The 25,032-nt window shown below is 39.4% G+C and overlaps 1 protein-coding gene across 1 annotated transcript; it reads left to right on the forward strand.

The window, feature by feature from the left end:
• Positions 1-24,831, forward strand: LOC140148055 (DNA-(apurinic or apyrimidinic site) endonuclease 2-like). Its single transcript, XM_072169901.1, has 7 exons — positions 1-242; positions 3,673-3,756; positions 6,879-7,062; positions 17,768-17,914; positions 21,210-21,282; positions 22,939-23,040; positions 23,079-24,831. The coding sequence occupies exons 1-7, from the start codon at positions 128-130 to the stop codon at positions 23,991-23,993; spliced, it is 1,620 nt and encodes a 539-aa protein (XP_072026002.1). The 5' UTR covers positions 1-127; the 3' UTR covers positions 23,994-24,831.
• Positions 24,832-25,032: the final 201 nt, after the last annotated feature.

Here is a 25,032-nt window from a genome sequence, read left to right on the forward strand (position 1 = left end):
GTCCAAAAAATAGTAAACAGAACAGATCGTCTCAAGTCTGGTCTCAAGATCTGAGTGGAATTCATGGAGAGCGAGATCGAGAGACACCGCAAAGTCCACGAAATTTGTTCCTGAATCATTTCTATCAATGAAGGTTTTAACATGGAATGTCAATGGCATCAGGGCAGCGAAGGTCCCACTGAAAACTTTGCTCGATTCGCTTGACTCCGATGTGATTTGCTTTCAAGAAACCAAAGTAACACGTACGTACATGTACGGTCGTTTCAGATCATGGTCATGGACATGATGATGATCATGATATAGCCATTTTCATACCGATCATGGGCGAAAATAGTGTGAAATGTCTCAATTTTATAAAGCCTTTATCCGCAATTTTTTTCGTCTGTGCCCCCGAAATTTTATTTTGCCCCGACCAAGAAAGCTGGCTACGCCCGGCCCTGTACATGTATATTACGTAAAAAATGAAAAGGAAAGGTCAAGAAAACATACATAATTTCATAAAATATGTTGCCTATACTTGATCGAAAACATGAAAAGTTTATCCTCAATTCAAGCCACTGAATATTAAAGGAGTATTTCGTGATCCTAGCATCCTCTATTTATGTCATTTTTCATTAGATATCCACGAAAAAAACCTATTCCCAAAATTTCAGTTGCTTCCGATTTTATGTTCATGAGTTATGCATGATTATGTGTATTACACTGCTCCATAGACAATGCGTTGTAATTTCGTTCTGGTGCACCAGAACGAAATTCAAATTTCACGATATCTTTGCTAAACGAATTAAAGGCCCATTCAGTGATTTGCTCATCCGGACGATCGTAAAAATCATCAAAATTCAGATTTTGGTACCTTTGTAATTGGCATAGATGTGCTAACATAGCCTGCTAGTGGTTCGGTCGAAAGCCGTGTATTTTAGACAAAATAAAGCATTTGCATGATTCTGGACTTTTGATACTGACAGTACAAAAGTCCGACTCGAATCGAAAAAGCTCACTCTCCACGTACCAACACGCGTTGCGTATTGTTTCTACTACTTATTACATCAGTAGCTACTATTTTAAACAAAATACACGCTTTTAACTGTTTTTCATATTTGAATTGACCGTTAGTTTGCCTCGGTGACCTAACTGACCTTTAATTGCTTATTTTGTTTTCTACTACAAAAATTAAACGTCTGTTTTAAATCAATTTAGACTCTACTTCCCCGTGTTAGAAACACTGGACTAGGAAGTTTTTCCAGTCGATTGGTGGCGCACTGTACTGAAAATCTCGATTTTCTCGAGTCGATCTGAGTTGAAGTAGAAAACCTTTCTAAAACTTCTGTTTTTTGACTAATTTGTCGATGTATTCAGGGAAAAGTGGTTTAATGAAATTCTGTAGACTTATTCTTTATTTCTAAGCAACTCTGACAAATTTCCATTTTTTTAATGTTCCTGTGAAATCACTGAAAGGGCCTTTAATCTGCAAGAAATATTTTGTACATAAACATTATGTAGCCAGAGGTTTCCAGTGATATAAAAATCTCAACTTTTTTTTAGAAAAGTGGGGGATGAGGCTGCATGTGGATCACGAAGTGCCCCTTTAACTGGAGGTGGATTGCGGATAGAACGTGGTCGTGGAGGTGTAAAGCATGACACCACATATTTTAGCAATATTGGAAATTCGGAAGTAAACAACGCCTAAGTATCATGACGGATATCAGTTCCAATAATTGAAACTCCCGGCTCCGACCGGGAGTTCCGTTATGTAATGTAAATGTAATGATTGCAAATTACACATTTGTATTCATTTTTCACCACAAAATATGATATGAAAACACAGGTGAGCAATGTATGATTATTTGGAGAGGTCAAATAGGTTGTTATTTATTGTCAATATTAATATTTTGCGACATTTACAATAAACACTCAAAGACGCCTTAAGTCCTCAAACGTTCGAAACTACAACTGCCGCCAAAAAAAGTTGCTCATGACACATCAACGAATGTGATACCAGCATCAACAATGAAAAAAATGGGGGGGGGGAGGATGATGATGTTGTCGATTGGGTTACGGTTTTTATTACTTTTTCTGTGTCTAAATGTCATTTACTAAATTTGGCCAACAACATTTTTAAGAAGAAAACCATTTCTGTAAACTCATTATAACATTTATAAGTATCCATTCATGCATCAATGTTTCCAATAAATTAAACTTGGCGTCTTATGCCTGTAAGTATGCAGTTGTTCTAATTGAATCCATTTCTATGCGTATCTACATGTATCTTGCATATTGAAGGTCTGGTAGTGAAGTATGTATCTTTCCACATGTCAAATGTTCATTGCCTACAGGCCTACATGTATTTTACAGTAGAAATATTTTTACGACCGACCGACTGACTCACCTCAAAAATCCCACTGGAGGGCAAGCAAACAATTTTTTCTTGGCCTGGTATTTCCAAGGAGATGAGAATAGAGAGAGGAGTGAGACAGGGAGATACATTGTCACCAAAGATTTTCACAGCAGCACTGGAAGTGGTTTTCAAAAAGTTCAACCTAGAGGGAAAAGAATGAACATTGACAGGGAGATGTTTAATAACGGATCTTACATATTTGCAGAAGATGTTGCCCTAACAACAATGGAAGATCAACGGAACAACTTGTGCAAAGAAAGTATAGGCCTACATGTTGGACTGCAAATGCTCAAAGGTAAAACACAGTTTATATGACAAACTTTGAGACAAAAGAAACAATCACAATAGCAAATCACCAAATCAAGAAAGTTGACAACTAGGACAGACCTTGAGAATGGACACCAACACAGCTGAAGAGATCCTAATTTGTCTAAATGCAGATTGGAGATGTTTTGGTGAACTGTTGACAGTGTAAAATCATGCCACTGTCAATGTGGCAAAGAGTTTATGACCAGGGTGTGCTAACGCCTATGACCTATGGTGCAGAGACTTGGTCAACAACAACAACAAATGGAACAGAAATTGGTAACAGCAGAGAGCTATATGGAAAGGAAAATGCTTCACCTCTCACTGCATGATCAGGAGTCAGACATTCATAAATCAGAAAAGTAAGTTGTAACCCAAGTCAAAGATATCTTGCAGAAGATTAAAGAAAAAAAAATGGAGATGGGCAGGTCACTTATCAAGAACTTAGGATAACAGGTGGACGAAGAGACTTACAGAATGGCCGTCAAGGACTGGACAAGGAGACGAGGAAGACAAAAAAGATGTTGGTGACTTGACACCACCGTATCAGCGGTACATGGAAAATGTTGGAGGAGAGTTTCACACAGCAGTGGGTGAAACAGCCCAATGAGTGAGTGAGTGAGTGATGGGTTTGATGACAAATTTATCTAAGTTTACATGTAGACCTGTATTATATATACTTGCTGCTCTAACTCAATATTGATGTTTAATTATTAACGCACAAGCTTCATGTGTACAGTTTACATTTACAGAACATTTTGAAAAGTACACACCATATTTCTACCGGACTGTCCAGACCATATTCTAATAATTTCAAATTTGTTTTAAAAAAGGATCCAGCCCTTGTTAGCTACCATTATTGACTTTTGGACCACCAATAGTTTTTTTGGCAAAATTTTCAGGTTTCAGTCCTAAAGCAAACAAATTATCAAAACAGTTGATGTTTTTTGTTTTTGTTTGTTTTTATGCAGGGGATCAGCTTGATGAAGCAAGTTGCATTGTTGAAGGATACAATGCATACTTCAGTTTCTCAAAGAAGCGCAGTGGATATTCAGGTGAGATCAGGGCATATATTAGTTGAAATTAAATATTGCATAGCATAACAGGGTTCAATTGAGTGATAGATAGAATTGCGACCATATTCTTTTACACAACTTCAGCGGGGTGGGGGGGGGGGGGAGTCAGGAGGGGGGGGAGGAGGCATGTCCGCCTCTAAATTTTGGCACTAAGGAGGGGATGTCCCCCCTGAAAAAAAATGAGCAATAATTACCCTGTGCATCTTCCTTTTTAGCATGACTATGTTTTGGGCAAAAATAGGGTAAAATTGCCAAATTTTGTGCACTTTGTGCGCACTGGCTCATAGCAAAACACCATCTTCGTTTGGGGATAAAATAGTCTGCAATTGAAATTTTTTGCACACTTCCCTTCTTGCACGCAAAAAAGCCATAGTAAAGCAGAAACATAATATGCCCATCCCCCAAACCCCGTAATTATTAATGCTCCACCACCACTGCTATATAAGCGCTGCCAGTATTATCTTTGCAAGTTCTTTGATAATAAATGATTAAACAAAAAATTTCCTTTTTTGTGTGCACATTTTTCTAATAAAAGGGCATTTTGTGATCCACAGCATCATCCCCCCACTTTTTTCAAAGTAAGTTGAGATTTTTATACCACTGGAAGCCTCTGGCTACATAATGTTTTTATGTGCAAAAAATTTCTTGCAGATATTAATTCGTTCAGCAAAAATATCATGAAATTTGAATTGCGTTCTGGTGCATCAGAACAAAATTACAACACATTGTCTATGAGCAGTGTAATACACATAACAAGGGCTTAGGCAGCCAGCTGTGTAGGGAGTGTTTTACACACCTAAATTTGTAAATACACACCCCGTTTTGCCCACATGGCCTATACTTTGTACACAAATCTTAAATTTACACACCCAGTTTTTTTAATTTACACACCCAAACCTTCAAATCCTGCCTAAGATCATGACACATAATCATGCATAACTTCATAAGCGCGAAATCGGAATCAACTGAAATTTTGAGAATAAACTGTTTTCATGGACAAATGCCATTTTAAAGTAATTAGTGACAACAAACAAATGAGCAAATTTGTTTCATTTTTGAGAAAATTTGGAATAAGTGCCTATACTCTATTAAACCAGCAAATTGTTTTTCAATGTTATGCCTTTGATCTCAGCCACACATCCTTGTACCTCATATCACCTACGTGTACCTCATATCACTTGGGCCGAAATATTAGAGAGGTTATACACTCTTAGATAGCGCGAACCAATCAGAGCAATCGTTAGAAAAATCCAAACCATGCATTGATTGTGTATATTGTGCACTCCGCGTACTATGTGCAGTGCTTGCACACACGTAGGCTTGATTCATTTTTGGGTGGGTTGATGCATTTATATTTGGTTCTGTTTTCCAATATTTTTAGTGATAATTTTGTTGAAAAAAAGCAGCAAATCACGAGAATTAGACAAAATAATGCACTTGCGCTGATGTTGATCGTCCTAATGCACTCCCCTTTGGGGCTTGTGCATTAGGCGCGTAATATCAGCGCTGTGCATTATTTTTGTCTAATTCTCTCCCAACAAGTAATATGCATTCATTAACCTATAAATAAACATGTATCACTTGTTGGGAGTGTAATTGTACAAAATAATGCATGTGTACTGAGATGTAGATGCGTCTAATGCATGAGCCCCTAAGGGGGGAGGGAAGTGCATTGTGCATTAGACGCATCAACATCTCAGTACAAGTATACATTATTTTGTACAATTTCTTGAGCAACAAGTGACACACAAAAACCTATTTCATACACAAGAAAAAAATACCTGTGGTTTTAGCTGTTTTTATAACAAAATTATCACTAACTAGAGCGATAACCGCACCATAGCTGAACCATGTGGCTTCGGCAGTATATTGTGGTAGGCCTATACCACTGTCACCCGGAGTCTGTAATGGACATAATCTCAAAATGCTACGAAGGTATGACTGGCCGATTCATTACCGTTTTAATATACCTTGGTCGTGGAAAGCTGGCATTTTGAAAACTTGAATTTTGACCTCTGTATGACCCACTTAATGACCTTAAATGAATTTTAAAATATTTAAAACATGTTAAGAATGTCATAAGGATCATTGCATTTAAATTTCAGCTCAATTGAAGCATTTTGAAAACTTGACCTTTGACCCTTTTATTGCCCCTTAATGACCTAAAATGAATTTTAAAATATATTTTAAATGTTTAGAATGTCATAAGGACCATTGCATTTAAATTTCAGCTCAATTGCAGCATTTTGAAAAACGTGACTTTAACCCCTTTAATGCTCCTTAATGACCTTAAATAAATTTTAAAATATTTTTAAAATGTTTAGAATGTCATAAGGATTATTGTATATAAATTTCAGCTCAATTGGAGCATTTTGAAGAACTTGACCTTTGACCCGTTTATGACCCCTTAATGACCTTAAATAAATTTTAAAATGTTTTAAACATGTTTAGAATGTCCTAAGGATCATTGCATTCAAATTTAAGCTCAATCGGAGCATTTTCGGTTAAAATGACCTTTTTTGACCCCTGGATGACCTCTGACGTTTGGAAATATTTACATTATATTCTTTATGTTTTCCTCTTTCATATGACACCACTCATGGGGTCATACCTTCGTGGCATTTTGAGATATGTCCATTTCAGACCAAATGGTTAGTTAGTAACCTAGTGAGCTAGTAACCTAGGAACCTAGTAACATACACTAATATAGGCTGATACCATTCCATGGTTCAGCAATAATAGGATTGTATGAATACCTCATCACTATCAATTTGAGTGTGTCAGCTTACCTGAGTCATGACCATTTTTAATGTAGAAGATCTTATATAATTGCTACCAATATTGTGTGATCGTACATACTCGCTATATAACAATGTGCGTGATTGGTTGAGAGCCGGGTTGTTTATGCCTGGATGTGTGCTGGGTTGTTCATTCATTAATTTCATGACTAAACGGTTGTTTATGCCCTCAGGCCGTAAGCTGCCCCTTGGGCATATGATTGAACCTCTAAATCATGATTAGCAAATGTTTGTAAATTTGTGGCAAATTAGGATGCAGTTAAATGACCATGGTTTTAAACCATTTAATTTGCTACTTTGCAGGTGTTGCAACTTTCTGTAGGAATACAGCAGCTCCTGTCGCAGCAGAGGAAGGGCTGTCTGGCCTTCTGTCATCACACAATGCATCAGCCATAGGTTGTCATGGTGATACAGCAAACTTCACTGATGAAGAACTTCAGTCACTAGATGCTGAAGGGAGGAGTGTGATGACACAACATCAGTTGAAGTAAGAATTTTTTTTTTACAGTTCGATACCATTTGTGCATTTTTGCTGAACCATGAAATGGTCTCAGCCTATATGAGTGAATGTTACTAGCTTACTTACTAGCTTACTTACTAGCTTACTTACTAGCTTGTAACTAACTAACCATTTGGTCTGAAATGGACATATCTCTAAATGCCACGAAGGCATGACCCCATGAGTGGTGTCATATGAAAGAGGAAAACATAAAGAATATAATAAAAATATTTCCAAACGTCAGAGGTCATCCAGGGGTCACAGGGGTCAAAAAAGGCCACTTTAACTGAAAATGCTCCGATTGAGCTTAAATTTAAATGCAATGATCCTTATGACATTCTAAACATTTTAAAAACATTTTAAGATTCATTTAAGGTCATTAAGGGGTCATAAAGGGGTCAAAGGTAAAGTTTTCCAAAATGCTACGATTGAGCTGAAATTTAAACGCAATGATCCTGTAGGTTACACACCTATTGTGCAATACTATTCCTACTGGAGATGCCTATTTGAACGTTTTCCATAACGCGTCATGTACACATCATAAACACGAACGATAGAATGCTTCTGTAAAGTCTTATTTTGACATTCAATAAAGTTGTACATTTATTGTAACCTTTCCTTACAACATCTTGGTCTTCTTTCTGTGATCATTGATGATCTAAGTTATGTTCTAGATGAGTACAAATACGATATTTGACGGTAGAAAACCGTATCATCACTGCATCTCCGTTACCACGACAGCTTACATGGGCGCAGCCATTTTGCTTTCTCCCAGAAACCATAGCGGCAGTGCAGATGCTGTGACAAACAAGTAGTCTATAAAAAGGAATTCTGACGGTAACATCCGCCCCTCTAATTGGTATGTTCACAGACATACAATTACCAAAAGGCCAAATATTTACATTGAAAAATCACTTTAAATCAGAATGTCTAACATTTGAACGATAACATTTAAAACTTGAAATGTTTTGAACACGTAAACAATTAGTCAACAAACATGTTTAGCTAAATCTGGAAACTTTTCAAAAAAGCAGAACTAAATTTGGATCATGAATATTCCAAGATTTGAAAACATTAACCTGTGATAAACAGATCAAATAAATTTGAAACTCTTGCATGTTTTTGCAAGGAATTGGAGGAGGGAACAGTAATTTCCTGATACCAAATCTCCTAACTAACCATTTGCAAATTAACTTTGTTGATTCACAAACAACTTAACATTCTTAACTGAAAAGATTATTTATGCACACCTGTGCTAATGATGCTCATTTGCAAAACATAATGGATCTCCATGTAGATCATAAAGTTAAATGTCTGACAGTTCACTTGCATCAATTGTTGCAGTTCAGTCTTAAAACAGCTCTTGAAGAAATCACATGTATGGTCCTTGCAGGCATGTTGAATATAATAACACATGAAACTAGAAACATGTCTGCATGACTTCACTTGGAACTCAAAAGTTTGCTTGAAAATGAATGAGAGGAAATAGCTTAAGAGCTACATTGACTAGACAAAGCAAACATATGAGATTTATCAATATGATGCCATACACAATGTTGCATGCTTCACTGAAAACCTTTGAATATCTAAAAGCAAGGAATTTTAGCACAATAATATTGCTGAGCACAAGTGCTTACTGGTTACCAAACTTTATCATAGGCCCAGTTCTGATCACAAATCTAAATTACCATCTAAAATGATGGAAGTTTGTCCATTTGAGGCTAGTAATTTTTCTAGTCCTTGAATGTTCTATTTACATATTTGTTCCAACAGCAAAAAAGGAAAAAAGGGGTTGCATACACGTTACAATCTACCGTGAGACTAAGAGGTGTATGCACTTTTAGTATTTTGTTGCTGAAAGAAAAATAAAATAATTGTTAGTGTCATCTGAAATCTTCTGCAATGGTGGCTCAGCTCTATTCATCTGACATGCATGTCCTATGATGAGGGTTGCAATGGTGGATCAGCTCTATACATCTGACATGCCGGTGAGATCAATACTATTACTTGAAGAAGATGTAGCTCCCACATTATGATCATTGTCCAACTTGTCACATAATTATTCCCACATAAAGCTCCACTCACTTTCGATGGCCATGTGAATTTATCATGGGCATGTAATGAAACCTCTTTGATGTGTAACTTGGCACTGATGAAGTTCAGATGATTGTCTTGCTCTGTTGATACAATATTCTTCATTGCATGGTGGGAATGAGCTTGTTGACAAGTTGATGTGCACTTGGGAAAAATGCTGAGTTGCCAATTGTAGGTTGCCATGGTGCCGCTATTGTCTTACAGCTCTAGAAGTCATGTTGACATGGTGGATGTATGCAGGTGAGACTCTCATACTAATTTGTGTACATACTACCTGTGTAGCTGTGCCATTCCTGTTCAGTCTAGTTGAACTGGTAGAGTATGTGAACGACTATGGTCCTTTCTACTGTCCTAGTTTCTTCTTTCTTCACCAGTAACCCAGGCAGGGAGGTTGCTCAAGGGCCCGAGCCCGAGCCGAGGGTACCCGTGCCGCACCTTACAACACCGCCCCCAAGACTATGCGGCAGCAGCCTGAAAATGGGAAGGGCTCGTCTCACTGTCCCTTTCACGAACTGCTACATGTCCGGACATGTAGGTTTCTGCGATGCCGCACCCATTACACGTGCATTAGAAGTTCTAGTGGTTCTTTCTGATATGGTTCACTGACAGCTACACAGTACACATGAAGTTAAACTTTCAATGTTTGGTGTTCTCTATAGTCCCCTGCTACTACAGTTTCTTGGTGCAATAATAGTTTCACTGCAATATATAATTGTCCATTCTTTCAGCCTCCACATTTCAATTGTAAAGGTTCTTATTCTTGATATTTCATTATCTAGTTGTAAACTGCAAATTCCTTCTTGCTTCATTCAGGAATTTTGTTGTCTCTGGCTTTCTTTAGTGAAAATATCCTTTTTCACTTTGTTGACTTAGCTAATGGCATAGGCTTCAGGCTAGTTCTCTCTTTCTGTATGGCTTGTATTCAGTCATTTTAGTGTTCACTGCTTGTCACTTCACTCATACTCATCAATGTTGTGAAAATGTATTCAGGATTTGATTTAGTTACCCTAAGATTCTTGTTCCAAGAGTAAACATAACTTGGTCACAGGTCTGTTCAGTACTGAAGACTTGGTCTTTATAGATGCACTTCTGACAAGACCTTGGTTTCCAATATGGACCTGCTGGACTCTGCCCATTAACCATGCGTTTCTTGGGGCATTGTTGTCTCTGACTAAGACTACATCGCCTACTTGTAGATTCCTTGTTGGTTGTAACCATTTCTGCCGCTTCTGGAGCATTGGCAAATACTCACGGGTCCATCTCTTCCAAAATACTTCTGTCAAGTATTGGATCTGTCTCCATCGCTTTCTGGCGTAGCCGTCTCTTTCATTGAAGCTGCCTGGAGGGAGTGTTACATTGCTTTTCAACAGAAGTAAGCCATTCGGTGTGATGACATTCAGATCCCCTGGATCACTTGACACTCTGGTCAGAGGTCTGCTGTTCATTATGTGTTCAACTTCGCACATGAATGTGTGCAGCTCCTCCTCTCCTCGACAGGTCTTCAAGTATTGCTCTGTTAAGATGGCATTCAGTATTTTTCTCACTGTTCTAATATGCCTCTCCCATACACCTCCATGATGTGAGGCAGCTGGAGGGTTAAAGTTCCAAGTGATTCCTTGGTTTGTAGAGAATCTCTCTATTACCTCCTGGTCTAACTCATGAAGTGCTTGCTCTAACTCTCTTGATGCACCAACCAAGTTAGTGCCGTTATCTGAGTGTATTTGTTTCACTGGTCCTCTTCTACTCATGAAGCGCCTCAGTGTGTTTATACATGAACTTGTGTCCAAGTTGGTCGCTACTTCCAGATGTACTGCTTGCGACTGGCAAGGCATGTGAATATTACCCCGTAGCGCTTTCTTGTTGTCCTGCCTTGTTTAATCAGGAATGGACCGAAGTAGTCAACACCTGTGTTGGTAAATGGTGGTTCATCTGCCTGTAGGCGGTTGGCTGGCAAGTCTGCCATCTTTTGACTGCTCACAGCTGCTTGCACCTTTCTGCACACCACACATTTCTTGACCAGATTCTTTACCACAACTCCTGCTTTGATAATCCAATACTTCTGTCTTAATTCAGCCAATACGTGCTCTCTTCCCTGATGCTTGTTGCTTCGATGAACATACTGGATTATCAGTGTTGAGATATGACTATTTTTGGGTAATATGATCGGATGCTTTGCAGCTTCTGTTATTGTGGCATGTCGCAGTCTTCCACCTACTCGCAACAAGCTGTCTTTCGTCATAACTGGATCTAAAGTCGCTATGGAAGATCCTTTCTTCACATGGCTGGTGCCAGCTTGTAGGGTCCTGTATTCTGGAAATGTCTGTCTTTGTATCGTACTTCAGAATGGCAGTTTCTGCCTTGTACATATCTTCAGTGGTAATCTTTCCACATTCTCTCTTTAGGGTCTCTTTGTCTGCTCCTTTAAGCTTCTTTTGCAGGTACTCCTTGAATTTGGTCCACCAAGCCACTGCTCTCTTCAACTTTACCCAGTCACTGTAATACTGTATCAAGTTGTCTGCAGCTTCTCTCACTTCACTTGCTTGGATTCCGCATACTGTTGTACCTGCTTCTGTTTTCTCTTTTTCCTATCTTCTGTCTCTGTCAAATCTTGATTGACTTCAGGCCAATGTTGTTCAGATTCCCAGAGGAAGGCTGGTCCATTCAACCATTCTGTCTTACCGGTAAGGTCTCCAGCATTCAGTCCGCGTGAAGCATGATCTGCAGGATTTCGCTTTGTGGGCAATACCGCCACTGCTGGGGATCTGTGCTTTCTCTAATTATGGCAATTCTGTTGGCTACAAATACTGGGTATCTGGATTTCTCATTGTTGATGTACTTCAAGACAGTCTGGCTGTCTGACCAGAATGTAGAGTTACTGATCTCAATGTTAAGCTCTCTTCTTAGGGCGGTTTCTTGTTTTACAGCTAATGTTGCTGCCGTAAGCTCTAACTTCGGGATCGTGTGTGTCTTGAGGGTGTCACACGTGACTTGGCGGTAACAAATGCGCAATGTATTTGCTGATTTTCATTCACATATCTTAAGTATGACACAGTCCCGTAGCCTTCTTGGCTTGCATCAGCGAAGTGATGAAGTTGAGTATCAATCACGTTCCCAAAATCCTTAGGCTTGTAACACCTTTCGATCTTGATCTTCTCTATCTTAGGAAGGTCTTCTAGCCAAGTATTCCACTGCTTCTCTTGCTGTTTGCTTATGTCTTGGTCCCATCCAATCTTGTCTTTGGTAGATGCTTGGAGAATCTGTTTCGCCTTCAGGACGTATGGTGGCGTGATTCCTATCGGGTCATATACCCGACTCAACACAGAGAGAACATTCCTTCTGGTTGGTCTTAGGTCGACGTCCTTTACTCCTACCCCTATCTTATCTTCCTCCACGTGCCAAAGAACTCCTAAAGTTCTTTCTGTTGGAAGGGCGTCATGGCTGAGATTGAGCTCCTTCACTTCCTTGGCTCTTTCTTTCACTGGGATCGCTTCGAGTAGCTTTCGGCTATTACTTAGCCACTTCCGTCAGGTTGAATCCTGCATTCTTCAACAAGGCTGTGATGTTGCTAGCTATTTCTATTCCTTCTTCTTCAGTGGGAACCGACTTTAGGATGTCGTCAACATAAAAGTCGGTGTTGACTGCTTCTACTACTCTTTTACCATGGTCTTGTTCGTTATCATTGGCTGCTTTCTTTAGCGCGTAGCTGGCAACACTGGGTGAGGATGTAGCTCCGAAGACGTGTACCCTCATTCTGTAGGTTTTAAGGTCTTGCGCTGTGTCTCCATTAGGCCACCATAGATAGCGTAGCATATCACTGTCATCTTGTGGTACTTTCGTACTTGGTAAAACATTTGTTCCACATCCGCCATCATGGCTATTCTTTCTTCTCTCCAACGAAGCAGAACTCCATACAGGCTGTTCGTCATATCAGGTCCCTGAAGTAATTGTTCATTCAGCGATGTACCTCCAAAGGACACTGGACAGTTAAAAACTACTCTCACTTTTGGCTTGTGCGGATGTTGAACAGCGTGGTGTGGAAGGTACCACACTTTACCATCTCTACGGTTCAAATCTTCCTTTGGAACAGGTTCAGAATAGTTCTTATTCTCTAGTTTGTTCATGAATTCTGTATACTGCTGTTGCAGTTGTTCACTTCTATCCAGGCGTTTCTTCAACTGCTTTGTGAACATGACTGCTTGTGTCTTGTTGTTGGGAAACTGTGGATCATCCTCCTTAAAGGGTAATGGTGCATAGTAATGGCCATCTTCCAACTGTGTCTCTTCCATGATCTTCATGAATCTCCTGTCTTGTACCGACAGCTTCCTGTCATCTCCAAGTTTCTCTGTAAAGTCCCTTTCAACATAAGCACGAACAGTTGTTCCAGATTTTCTCCACTCGTTTCACTTTCTCTTTCTACCTTGCAAAAGTTTGCCATAACCTCTTCTTTGCCTTGGCACTTTCCAATCCCATGCACTGCCCACCCTAATGGGGTCAGGATTCCGTCTGGATCCCCAGGGCCTCCTACTGCTGTCTGTAAAGGTGCGGTGGCACCTGGTATATCCATACCAATGATGACCGTCACCCTTGGAATAGCATTTCTTGTGTTAGGAAACTCTGGGAGTTGGATGTCTCTCAAGTGTGGCCATTTTTCTAGATCCTCTTGTGTGGGCATGTCCTCTAGGGTAACTGGAATACCACTCTTCACATATGTTTGATGAGGTAAATCGATGTAGTTCTCACCGTCAACACCACCCACTTGTAGTCTATCTACCACAATGCTGGACTCTGATGCGTCCTTCGATGCCAACGTGCTTATTACAAGCCTTGTCTTTTTGGTTCTTAAGTTTAATGATTCACAGAGATCCGGATCGATAAATGCTGCTCCGCAGCCTTCATCGATGAAGGCGTACGTAGCCACACAGTCGTCCTGGCTTTCAGACTTCATCAGAACAGGCACAATGACCATTAAAGTGTTCGTCTGAACTCCGATGGCTCCTGTGTTCACCTGAACCTGGTTTTGGCTTGTCTTTGTCTTGTCTTGCTTCTTTTCCTTTGATTTATCTTGCTTGTCTTTTGCCTGTTTTCTGTCATCATCATGCAATATGGTTGGGTGATTTTTACTGCATTTGCTGCATTTTAACAGTACTGTGCAGCTTGACTTGGTGTGGCCCTTTTCAAGACAACCAAAGCACAATCCACCTTTGAAGATTAAGTCTGCCTTCTCCTTATTGCTTAGCTGGGCAAACTTTCTACAATCCACCAGCAGGTGGTTGTGTCTTTCACCCTTGGCATGGCAGTGCCAACATTTTTGTGATTCTTCCACGGAGGTAGCAAAGGCTTGCTTCCTTGGTTTACTAGTGTTACTAGGCTTGTCGGTTTTGTTGTCGGTTCTTCTGCCGATAGATCCAAATGCTGGATTTGATGCAATTCTAGATTGACGGCTCACAAATCTCACCAAATCATCAAAGACAATGGGACGACCTTCTTCGTACTGGATCTTGTCAGCTTCATTTCTCCACATCGCTTTCAATCTGTATGGAAGCTTTGATACTAGCATTTGGAGACTCGTGGTGTGGTTCAGCTCCCCAAGAGCATGAATGCTCCTCATCATGCCAGCTGTCTCTGTCATAAAAGTGGAGAACTGCGCCAACGCATTCGCATCATGATCCTTAATTTCACTCCATGTCTGAGCTCTTTGCAAGACTGCTTGTGCGATTTTGAGACCCTGACCGTACTTTTCTATTAGCAATTCCTTTGCCCTGGAGTATCCTTCTTGTGGATCTGCATAATGCAGACACCCACTTACCATTGTTTTTGGTATTCCATTGGTGTATTCCCAGAGAAAGTTAAGTCTATCTCTTGGGTCTGCAGTTCTGTCTTCCACTCCAAACTCAAATGATTTCATGAAGGATGGGAATTTCAGTGGGTCACCATCGAACTTCATTATTCTGTGTTCTGGAAGTGAAGCTCTTATTTGTTGTTGAATTAGTAACTGAGTCAGTTCGCTCAGCTTACTGGCGTGATCATCTTGTCTGTTCTGTAACTGGTCTCGCTGTCGCTGACCATAGTCATGTGGATTACCGCTGGCTGTCTGGCCTTGCTGACTATAATGTGTGACTTGACTGTTCTGTAACTGTTCTCGCTGTAGTGGCGTTTGATACATGAATAAACTGCTGTCATTGTCATTAGGCCCATCTTCAGGATGGACATTATCAACTTCAAGCCACTTCTCTATTGGCGCAGCCTTGTCTACAGGTTCCACAAGACTGTCTACAGACTGTACTTGGGACATACGCCTGCCATCATGATCTTCACGCATGTCTAACACTTCCATTTGAGCCCTGGTGACTTCCATTTCAGTGTCTATCGCAAGCAATTCCTTTTCATGTTGAATCTCAAGCTCTCGTCGCTCGAGCTCTATTTTTCTTCTCAATGCCTTAGCTCGGCATAGCAATTCAGCCTTTTTTGCAATAGCATTTGAACGCCTGCTGACGGACGTGAACCCACTGGGTGACCTGCTTACTGAGGCTGCACCGTATTTATATCCACTCATGATTCTTGTCTTGATTTGAATCTACTTCAATTATTTTAAAGTCAATACACATTTGGCACTGTCGCAGTGGCACTGTTTGCTACAGCACGGTATGGACTCTTTCTTTGGCAGCAAATGTTATTTTATTCTGTCCCCTCATGACATCAGGCGTAGCAGTCATAATTTTCTCACAAGCTTATATTCATGTGATTTATTGCATCACAGTGACAACGGATTCTGATTTCTGTTGTACACCTTGAACTTCGTACTTCTATTGGTGCTGTTCTTTGTTTTACGAGTTGAGTTTTAACTATGTAGAGCCAATAGTTTCTAACACTGTGTAGTCTGTGACGTTTCACAAATTATTTTTCACATGATCGATGGATGGAGGGTGGCATGTTTCTGACGCTATTGTAACAGCAGGGTTCCACAACTCAGCTCTGCATAAACTACGATGCGTAAGCTTTAGTCACCAACTGACTGTAGTGACATTGTAATTCATATGCATGCACTCTTTCCACTGTTCATCAACGTCTTGGGCGTCCGTTTATCTCACGGATTACTACGGGATTTCCATAGGCCTATTTATAGTTCCACCATAGGCCTGATGTTGAAGTAAACAGCCTATTTGTTAGTACTTCACTCAGTCTAGTCTTTATCGGCTTTTACAGAAACACTGCATTGTTCTTTGAGTTTCGAATTCCTTCGGTAGGATGAGGTTTTCTACTAGAATGTAGGTTACACACCTATTGTGCAATACTATTCCTACTGGAGATGCCTATTTGAGCGTTTTCCATAACGCGTCATGTACACATCATAAACACGAGCGATAGAATGCTTCTGTAAAGTCTTATTTTGACATTCAATAAAGTTGTACATTTATTGTAACCTTTCCTTACAACATCTTGGTCTTCTTTCTGTGATCATTGATGATCTAAGTTATGTTCTAGATGAGTACAAATCGATATTTGACGGTGAAAACCGTATCATCACTGCATCTCCGTTACCACGACAGCTTACATGGGCGCAGCCATTTTGCTTTCTCCCAGAAACCATAGCGGCAGTGCAGATGCTGTGACAAACAAGTAGTCTATAAAAAAGGGAATTCTGACGGTAACAGATCCATATGATATTCTAAACATGTTGAAAATATTTTAAAATTCATTTAAGGTCATTAAGGGGCAATAAAGGGTCAAAGGTCAAGTTTTCAAAATGCTTCAATTGAGCTGAAATTTAAATGCAATGATCCTTATGACATTCTTAACATGTTTTAAATATTTTAAAATTCATTTAAGGTCATTAAGGGGGTCATACAGAGGTCAAAAGTCAAGTTTTCAAAATGCCAGCTTTCCACGATCAAAGGTACCGTATATTAAAAGCGGCAATTAATGAAACAGTCTTATTAAAATTAATACTATCCAGCACAGTATTGCTGCTTGATCAGATCGTCACAGTCATCATCCGCCTAACTTACCTCGTGCCCTTGCAAAGGGCATGCATTTCGAGATTATGTCCATTACAGACTCCGGGTGACAGTGGTATAGGACCACAATATACTGCTGAAGCCACATGGTTCAGCTATGGTGCGGTTATCGCTCTAGTATAAAATATATTTGTGTAATTTGCTGGACAGAGTATTTGTAATGTGAATTGTTATAAAGTGAACAATGTCGTTAAAGATGCTGTTCAGGGAGAGTTTCAAATAGATTTGGTTTGAAATTCGTTTTCGGGGGTGGGGGGGGGCACTCAACTTACATTTTGGTAGGGGTGTTGTGCGGAACTAAGAACTGATTTTGAGGGGCTTGATGAACTGAAATTTCAACATTTTTGGGGGGTCTAGTGAACTAAAATTGGGCCAAATTATAGGCTGTGGAGCTAATCAATTCCAAATTTGTCAAAATTTAAGCTAAAGAGTTACAGTTGTGTCAGAGTTCGATGCTCAAAGAACTGAAATATGATCCAACATGTGAGTGCCCCCTCAGGGGTCATTCTCCCCCAAGTATTGCCAAAATCTGCCATGGGGGAATGTGGACTTTCAATTGATAGCCCATTCATTTTCTGTTTCAGGACATCAGATGAGAAGTTGCTGGATGTCGTTATTATTAATGTTTACTGCCCTCGGGCTGATCGTGAAAACCAGGAGCGATTCAATTATAAACTTCGCTTTTACGAATTGCTGCAACTGAGGGCAGAAGCACTGGTGAATGCTGGCAGGTATGGTACATGCACAGTTAGAGAATAAAGGTATTTTTTTAACCCTAGGCACTGCCTGCCAGATTATCAGCTTCAAGAGCTCTTTCAATGGGTCAGAAAGAAGGCTATATCATAACAAAAGTGCAGTGATTTATAGTGCACTACGCACAGGCAAAAAGCCTAGACGTTGATCCACAAGCCTCGGCACACTTTACAGGTTGTCGCTGACCATTACAGTCCCACATCACTCCATAAACCATTAACAACAACAACACAGGGACTTTGCAGCTTCAAGAGCGCACTCCCAAGACATTCCACAAATGACTATCGCAACCAGATCAGTTTCATATGGGTTACAATTTAGCAGTAAGGTGAATTGTGTAGGTGAATTTCAAGTTAAATCAATTTTTCCACAAGAGCATACTAAACCACTGCCAGGGTTCAAACCCCCAACCTCTCACACCATAGTCAAACTTTACATTGAGCCAATAGTCAGTAGGGCTGAAAGAGATTAAGCTTAACATTGCTCAGAGATCTAAACGCTCAATATTTTGTATAATAAACCAATCAGAGAGAACATGAATACAAAAATGCAACTTGATGTGGGGATACAAGTAAAATACAGACTAGACAGTGTGCAGAGGGGGACAAAAACAACAAATGTATGTACAGAAATAGGTAAAGTTTGACAGAAAAACTTTACAATTCCAAGGTTCACAGAGGTGTTAAACCTGCAAAAACATCAGGTATCAACATGAATACAAAAGTACAGTGGAGCAAGTGATGAAAATCATTGTGCACATAAGCAGACATGCTACACCAAACAATAAATGTACCCACAAAAATAAGCAAAGTTTGGTGGCCAAAAATGTCCAGTTCTAGAGCCCACAGAAGTGTCAGGTAAACAATACAAAAGTATGCTGGAACAAGTGCTGAAAATCACTGTGCAATTAAGCAGACAAACTAAACCAAACAAACAAAGAAAACAACCAACATTTCAAGCAGATAAACTTCTTCAGGGATAAACAAAATATTAATATAAAATCAAACAGCAAAATCTACACTACCAGATTCCTGCTGAACCAGTAACACTGCTGCCTTTATTGGTACTTTATTGGTACTCTAGTGTACACACATTGGAATCTGGTACTGTCAGACTTGTAGTACCCGTACTCGTACCCGTACCCGTACCCGAGTCCCAATTTCCGTACCCGTACCCGTACTCGTACCCATGGCTTCGGACCCGTACCCGTACCACGATACTCATGCCGTGCTTTGACTTCGTACCCGTTACCCGTACCCGTACTCATGGACTGGGACCCATGCCCGCACCCGTACTCATGGTCAGGGACCTGCACCCGTACCCATGGGTACGGGTACCATACAGTACATGGTTACACAAAAATGCAGGAAAGTGAGAATAGAATACTCTCACTTTCCAGATGCATGTTAACTCCACTCATGAATCCCACTGTGAGTCCTCTGATCATAAATTCATAATTAAAACAAATAGGTTAGAGGTTAGGCCTACATCATGGATGGGGTTGGGTGGGGACTAAATGGAAATCTATAGCAAATGCCCTTAAATTTATTTTAGCCTGGTCCAGGGCCCTGAAAAAGATAAATCCAGCCCTGGGTACATAAAATGAACATGGATGCTGCACTAAATTTACAATGTAGCAGCCTGTGCACACTGCCACCCATACCCAAGACACGTATTCTACATGTACATGTCTCATTCACACAATGACTGATCAATACAAAAAAAGACCCAGCAAACTGGGAAAACATTTCAAGATTTTTTCTTTTGTGGTGAATTTCAAGTTATCATGTTAAAATATCATTATTTTAGTGTTTATTAATCATTTTGATATTTTCCATTCAAATACACTCCACTACTTGTATGCTGCACACATGTATAACTAATGATAATGTGACTGGTGGGACTTTTCTGCCAGCCACATGAGCTCACAGTGTACATACTTCTTGTGCCAGGCTTGGGCTAGTGCATCTGAGACAAATGAATAGAGAGGTCCTTACCATACAGGAATTTGGGATTTGATAAGAGATTTAAAGGAGTTTTAAAATATTAATAAAACATATAATTATCCAGATGTGCATAATTAATGGTAATAATTATAATGATTAAGCTAATGGATAATCAGTTGGATGTGTATTGTGTATATGTGCATGAATGTACTTGAAAAATTGACAATTAATTTAATTCCAATTGATGTTTTAAGATAAATAATTTTTCCACATTGTACATGGATTGAATGGACTGGAATCGGACTGGGGTCGACTTCGAATCTCTTTTTGTACATATGTTTAATTATTTATTTATACTCATACGCATAATTGGACCCATACAAGTCCAAATTTCCATACCCGTACCCATGGCCCGTACCCGTACCCATACTGGGACCCGGACCCGTACCCGTACTCGAGTCCCAATTTCCGTACCCATACCCGTGCACTGTACCCGTGGCTTAACCCGGACCCGTACTGCACCGTGCACTCATACCCTATTTTGACTTTGGACCCGTACCCGTACCCGTACTCATGGACTGGGACCCATTGCCCGTACCCGCACCCATGACCGCGGACCCCTGCCCCTACCCCTACCCATGGCTTGGGACCCGTACCCGTACTCATGGTCCGGGACCCGTACCCGTACCCGTACCCATGACGGGTCCCAATACTACAAGTCTGGGTACTGTACATACTGTAGTTCAAGAACAAATTCAAGAAAAACTATAGTGGCAAGTTCAAATTGAACTCAGTAGCAAACAAGACAACATGCTCAAGGCAAAATAAGCATTGTCTTTACTCAATTAAGGCTATTTCACTATTGTGTAAAATATGCCAATTATGCAAATTTGTACTAATTATTATGGAATAAAGCCAAATTCACATAATTATTTAGTTAAATTCTGTAAAAATAAGTACAAATATTTTATCATTTAACCTTGATGGATGTCCAAAATAGTGGACCAAAATGACAATGTTCAATAGTTAAACCCAATTATTGCATGTGCAGGGTTTTTGGATGGCACCATGGCTTGGAGACTATACATAGAATAGCCCTAGTGATAGAATAAACATTTTCATTTTTCAGCTATCACTTTTGCCTGTTGAAGCCTAATCATGGCTCATGTAGTCGTTATGCAGAGCGGAGAATAGCTCACATCAGTTTCAAAATGCAACATTATAACAATGAAAGTTTCAAAATGTTAATTTCAAGTATATTTATTTTCAAATGATGCACATTCTATTCAAGATAGTAACATACATTGTTTTGTATTCTTTATAACAGACATGTGATTATTGTAGGTGATATCAATGCATCCCACAAGCCTATTGATCACTGTGATCCTGATGTTGAAAGGGTAAGCAGTAGCTTTAAAAACCATCTATTACAGAGCACACACTGCACAAATTTGAACTTGTTGGCATATTTGAGTACTTCCAAGCATGCAATATGTGAAGGGTGAACTTAAATCTGAGTGCTGAACAGTACTGCAAAGTTTGCAGTATTAAAATATGATGAGTTTGGGAGAGATACCATGTTTTTACGACATCAAAATTTGTGTGTTTCCTTAAAGAGCTTAAAAGGCCGAAGGAAGAAGAAATATTCATGAAAATACAGTGTACATGTATTTCGCAGTCAACATTTATGCCAGAACAGTAAGAAGTTGGTTTATGTGAGTCATATACTATGATCAGCTGGTAATACTGTGGGACTCATAACATCATTGAATGGAGTTCACACATTTGAGCACAGCACCTACGCCAAGTGCGATTTGCGGATTGTGTGACGTATGTGCGCTTTTGTGACTTTACACAAGTATATAAAACTTCAAGACTAAAATAAACTTTTTCCTGCCTATTATGATCATAGTATAGACTTGTGATTTTGTATAGCAGCATGTATCTCATAGTCATATGTATTCAATTCAGAGTGTATGTTATTTGCCTTCATTGCTCCATTTTCATAGATCTAACTCAGTTTTAACCAGGCTTTAGGACCAGAAGGCTCTATCGGCAATAGCTGCCAGGTGTCATTATTATTAAATGTATACAATAAGCTACAATAAATTGTCTAATGTCTATAGGGCAGCTATTGTAGATAGGACTTTCTGCTGAGAAATGCTGTAGCTTGACAGCAGCAATTTAGTTGAGCAAATTTATGTGTTGTGAAAAAAGACGGCAAGATCATTAATACAGGGTGAGTAAAAAGTGCAATAGAAGCCATCTTTATTTTGTAACCAGGATGAGCTCTTTAGGTTTAAAATGTTATATAAATGATATTTTCATTAGTGACCTTTTGTGCAAAAATGAAGGAATTCACACATTTTGTTTTTATGACACATTGTAGAGTGATGCCCAATGTTTGTTCATGAGGCATATAAGTTTGGAATGTCAGCACACTCAATGTAAGGTAGATTTGAAACAACTGTCATTTTCTTAACCTCATTGGCACTGAAGTTGAACAGAGCGCCCAAAGTGTTATTGCCCCTGGTTTTGATTACTTGGGAGAAAAATGTGCTGTTATTTTCTCACTTCAATTTAAAAATAACTGAATGAAGAAGCATACAAAATACATATTGTGGGCGGGTTTTTCAAATTTCAAAAGGGTATGTGTGCAAATTGAAGTGGAGTGAATTACTTAAATATCCAGTTAGTTGGGTGTGTAAAAGCGGTATGAAGGACATAAGTAATGTTAGAAAACTTTGAACTCAACAAAGGTATTGAAAGAACACACAAATCAACCTTGATTTAAGTTAAAGTCAGTTTCGGATCTGGTGTCTTTATTGCGCATTGTGTCCTCTCATTCAATATACATGGTGCTTTATGGACAAAATTTGAATTGGGTATCACAGCAAAATTAAGACTCATAAAAATAAAATGGTAGTTACAATTCACTTCATTTTTTTCACACAAGGTGACTCTGTGATTGACCATTGAGTGTATATGTAGCGGGATTTTTCACGTATCTGACCAATGATTGGTACAGTCATGGTTTTCTTTCTTAATTCCACCAGATTTTCAGATTACATCCAAGCAGACAATGGCTGGACAAATTCCTGTATAATTCTGAAAGCAAGGCTGAGGTATCACAAGTGCCTACCAATCCCAACGCTGAGGTATTATCCCTAAGCAAGTGCCTATCAGTCCAACTAAGAGTGAACATGAAGTGCCTACTCCTGGTTATTTTGTTGACTCCTTTCGATCCTTCCATCCAGATAGGAAAAATGCTTTCACCTGCTGGTCAACGGTGACCAGCGCCCGCCAAACCAACTATGGCACACGCATAGACTACATCTTTGCTGACAAAGACCTATTCCATCAACAGTTTGTTAACTGTGATATCATGCCAGAGGTGGTGGGTTCGGATCATTGTCCTGTAAAGGCTGAGGTCAGTGGTACATGTGAAGCAAGCAGTACTTATCCAGCACTTTGTACCAAATTTATGCCAGAGTTTCTTGGTAAGCAGCAAAAGTTATCCAGCTTCTTCCAGAAGGTTTCTCCAAGTAAACATTTTTCAGGTTTACTTGCAACTGATGATAAGAATGTGAAGAAAAGATCCAATACTGTTGATTCTAGTACAACCAATAAGAATAAGAAAAAGCAGAAAACAGGACCTTCATCTGGAAATCTTCTCAACTTTTTCCAAAGAAAAACAACCACAAGCAGCTCAATGACCAGTGTACCTCAAAAGGCAGAGCTAGAAACAAGTAATATAAACAAAAGTTCTCAGGATTCAAATGCAATGAGTAATGTAACAGACAAATCAGATAAACAGAATATAGGAACTGATGAAAGAGATCAGCGTGAAACACAGTGCTCCTCACAAGAATCATCATCTAACGAGAAATCAGACAGTAAAGGTCAGCTGTCAGCTGGGTGGAAGACGTTATTCAAAGGACTTCCACCTGCACCTCTTTGTAAAGGTCATAAAGAACCCTGTGTGTTAAGAACTGTGAAGAAAGCAGGTATTAACCGTGGAAAGAGGTTTTATGTGTGCGCCAAACCAGAGGGTCATAAGAGTAATCCAGAAGCGAGATGTGACCATTTTGAATGGATGGGCAAGAAGTGAATTAATACCCATAATGCATAGCATTGAAACTAATACCATTTCCAGAAGAAATAAAACAGTTACTTATTTGATTGCAGCTGAACAAAAAACATGCAAAGTTGGATGTTATTGGCCCTTATTTCCAAAAATTAGCCAAATATAAAAATGTTTTTATTGGCAGTTAGTTAATCCCAAAAAGTTAGTGCTGCACTTTTCTGGAATTGGGATCAGGTCATGATATGGTATTTTCTAAAATCAGGCCTCTTCTCATGATCATACGGTGGAGGGCAGTTTTGTGGCCTTCAGGTTCCCTCTCCCAAGCTACTCGCAAGCCCCCTTCACTTTTTCAGGTTGTGAACATTAATTGTTTTTTGCTGCGCACGTCAAAACCATTCCAAATATGTGGTAAATGAATATTGTATTGTATTGTGGATTATCAATATGAGTCCAACAATTTTCAGTTTAGACATTTCCATGCGGAAGATCTCATCAGTAATGACATTAAGACTTATTGATGCATTACTTTTTGCCCTACACACAGATGTGGAGCTTATGTAAATGGTTGTCTGGCTGCCTGTCTGTTTGGCTGTCCGGGTGGAAGGAAATTTATTAATCCACTCGGCAGCTTAGACGGAATAACCAATCAACTTCAAACTTGGTATGGTGATAGTATATGGTTGCCTGATGTGCTGTATAATTTTGTGTCATGTTATTTGCATATTTATGAATATTAATGAGCTTATTTGCATATTTTGCCTACATTTTCATTAATCCAGTCTGCAGCTTAAGGGATCTGGAATGAGCGTTTCTACAGTATTTTTTGTGGGACATGAGAGCACATCAGACATATCGAATTGTATTCTGAATCTGAAGAATGTCTTTCTGATATCAAATAATTTTCATTTTTGAAATTCACGATATAATACAAATTTTATGACAAATTATTAAAATTTGATATTTTTCACATTTTTGATATATAACAGTCCTCGAAGTAAATTTTATAAATCTAATGATATATTCTTAAAGTGTATGTATACGTAGCTGGGAAGAAAAGCCGACG

This window comes from Amphiura filiformis, chromosome 3 (genome assembly GCF_039555335.1).
Source record: "Amphiura filiformis chromosome 3, Afil_fr2py, whole genome shotgun sequence".
Classification (NCBI taxonomy): domain Eukaryota; kingdom Metazoa; phylum Echinodermata; class Ophiuroidea; order Amphilepidida; family Amphiuridae; genus Amphiura; species Amphiura filiformis.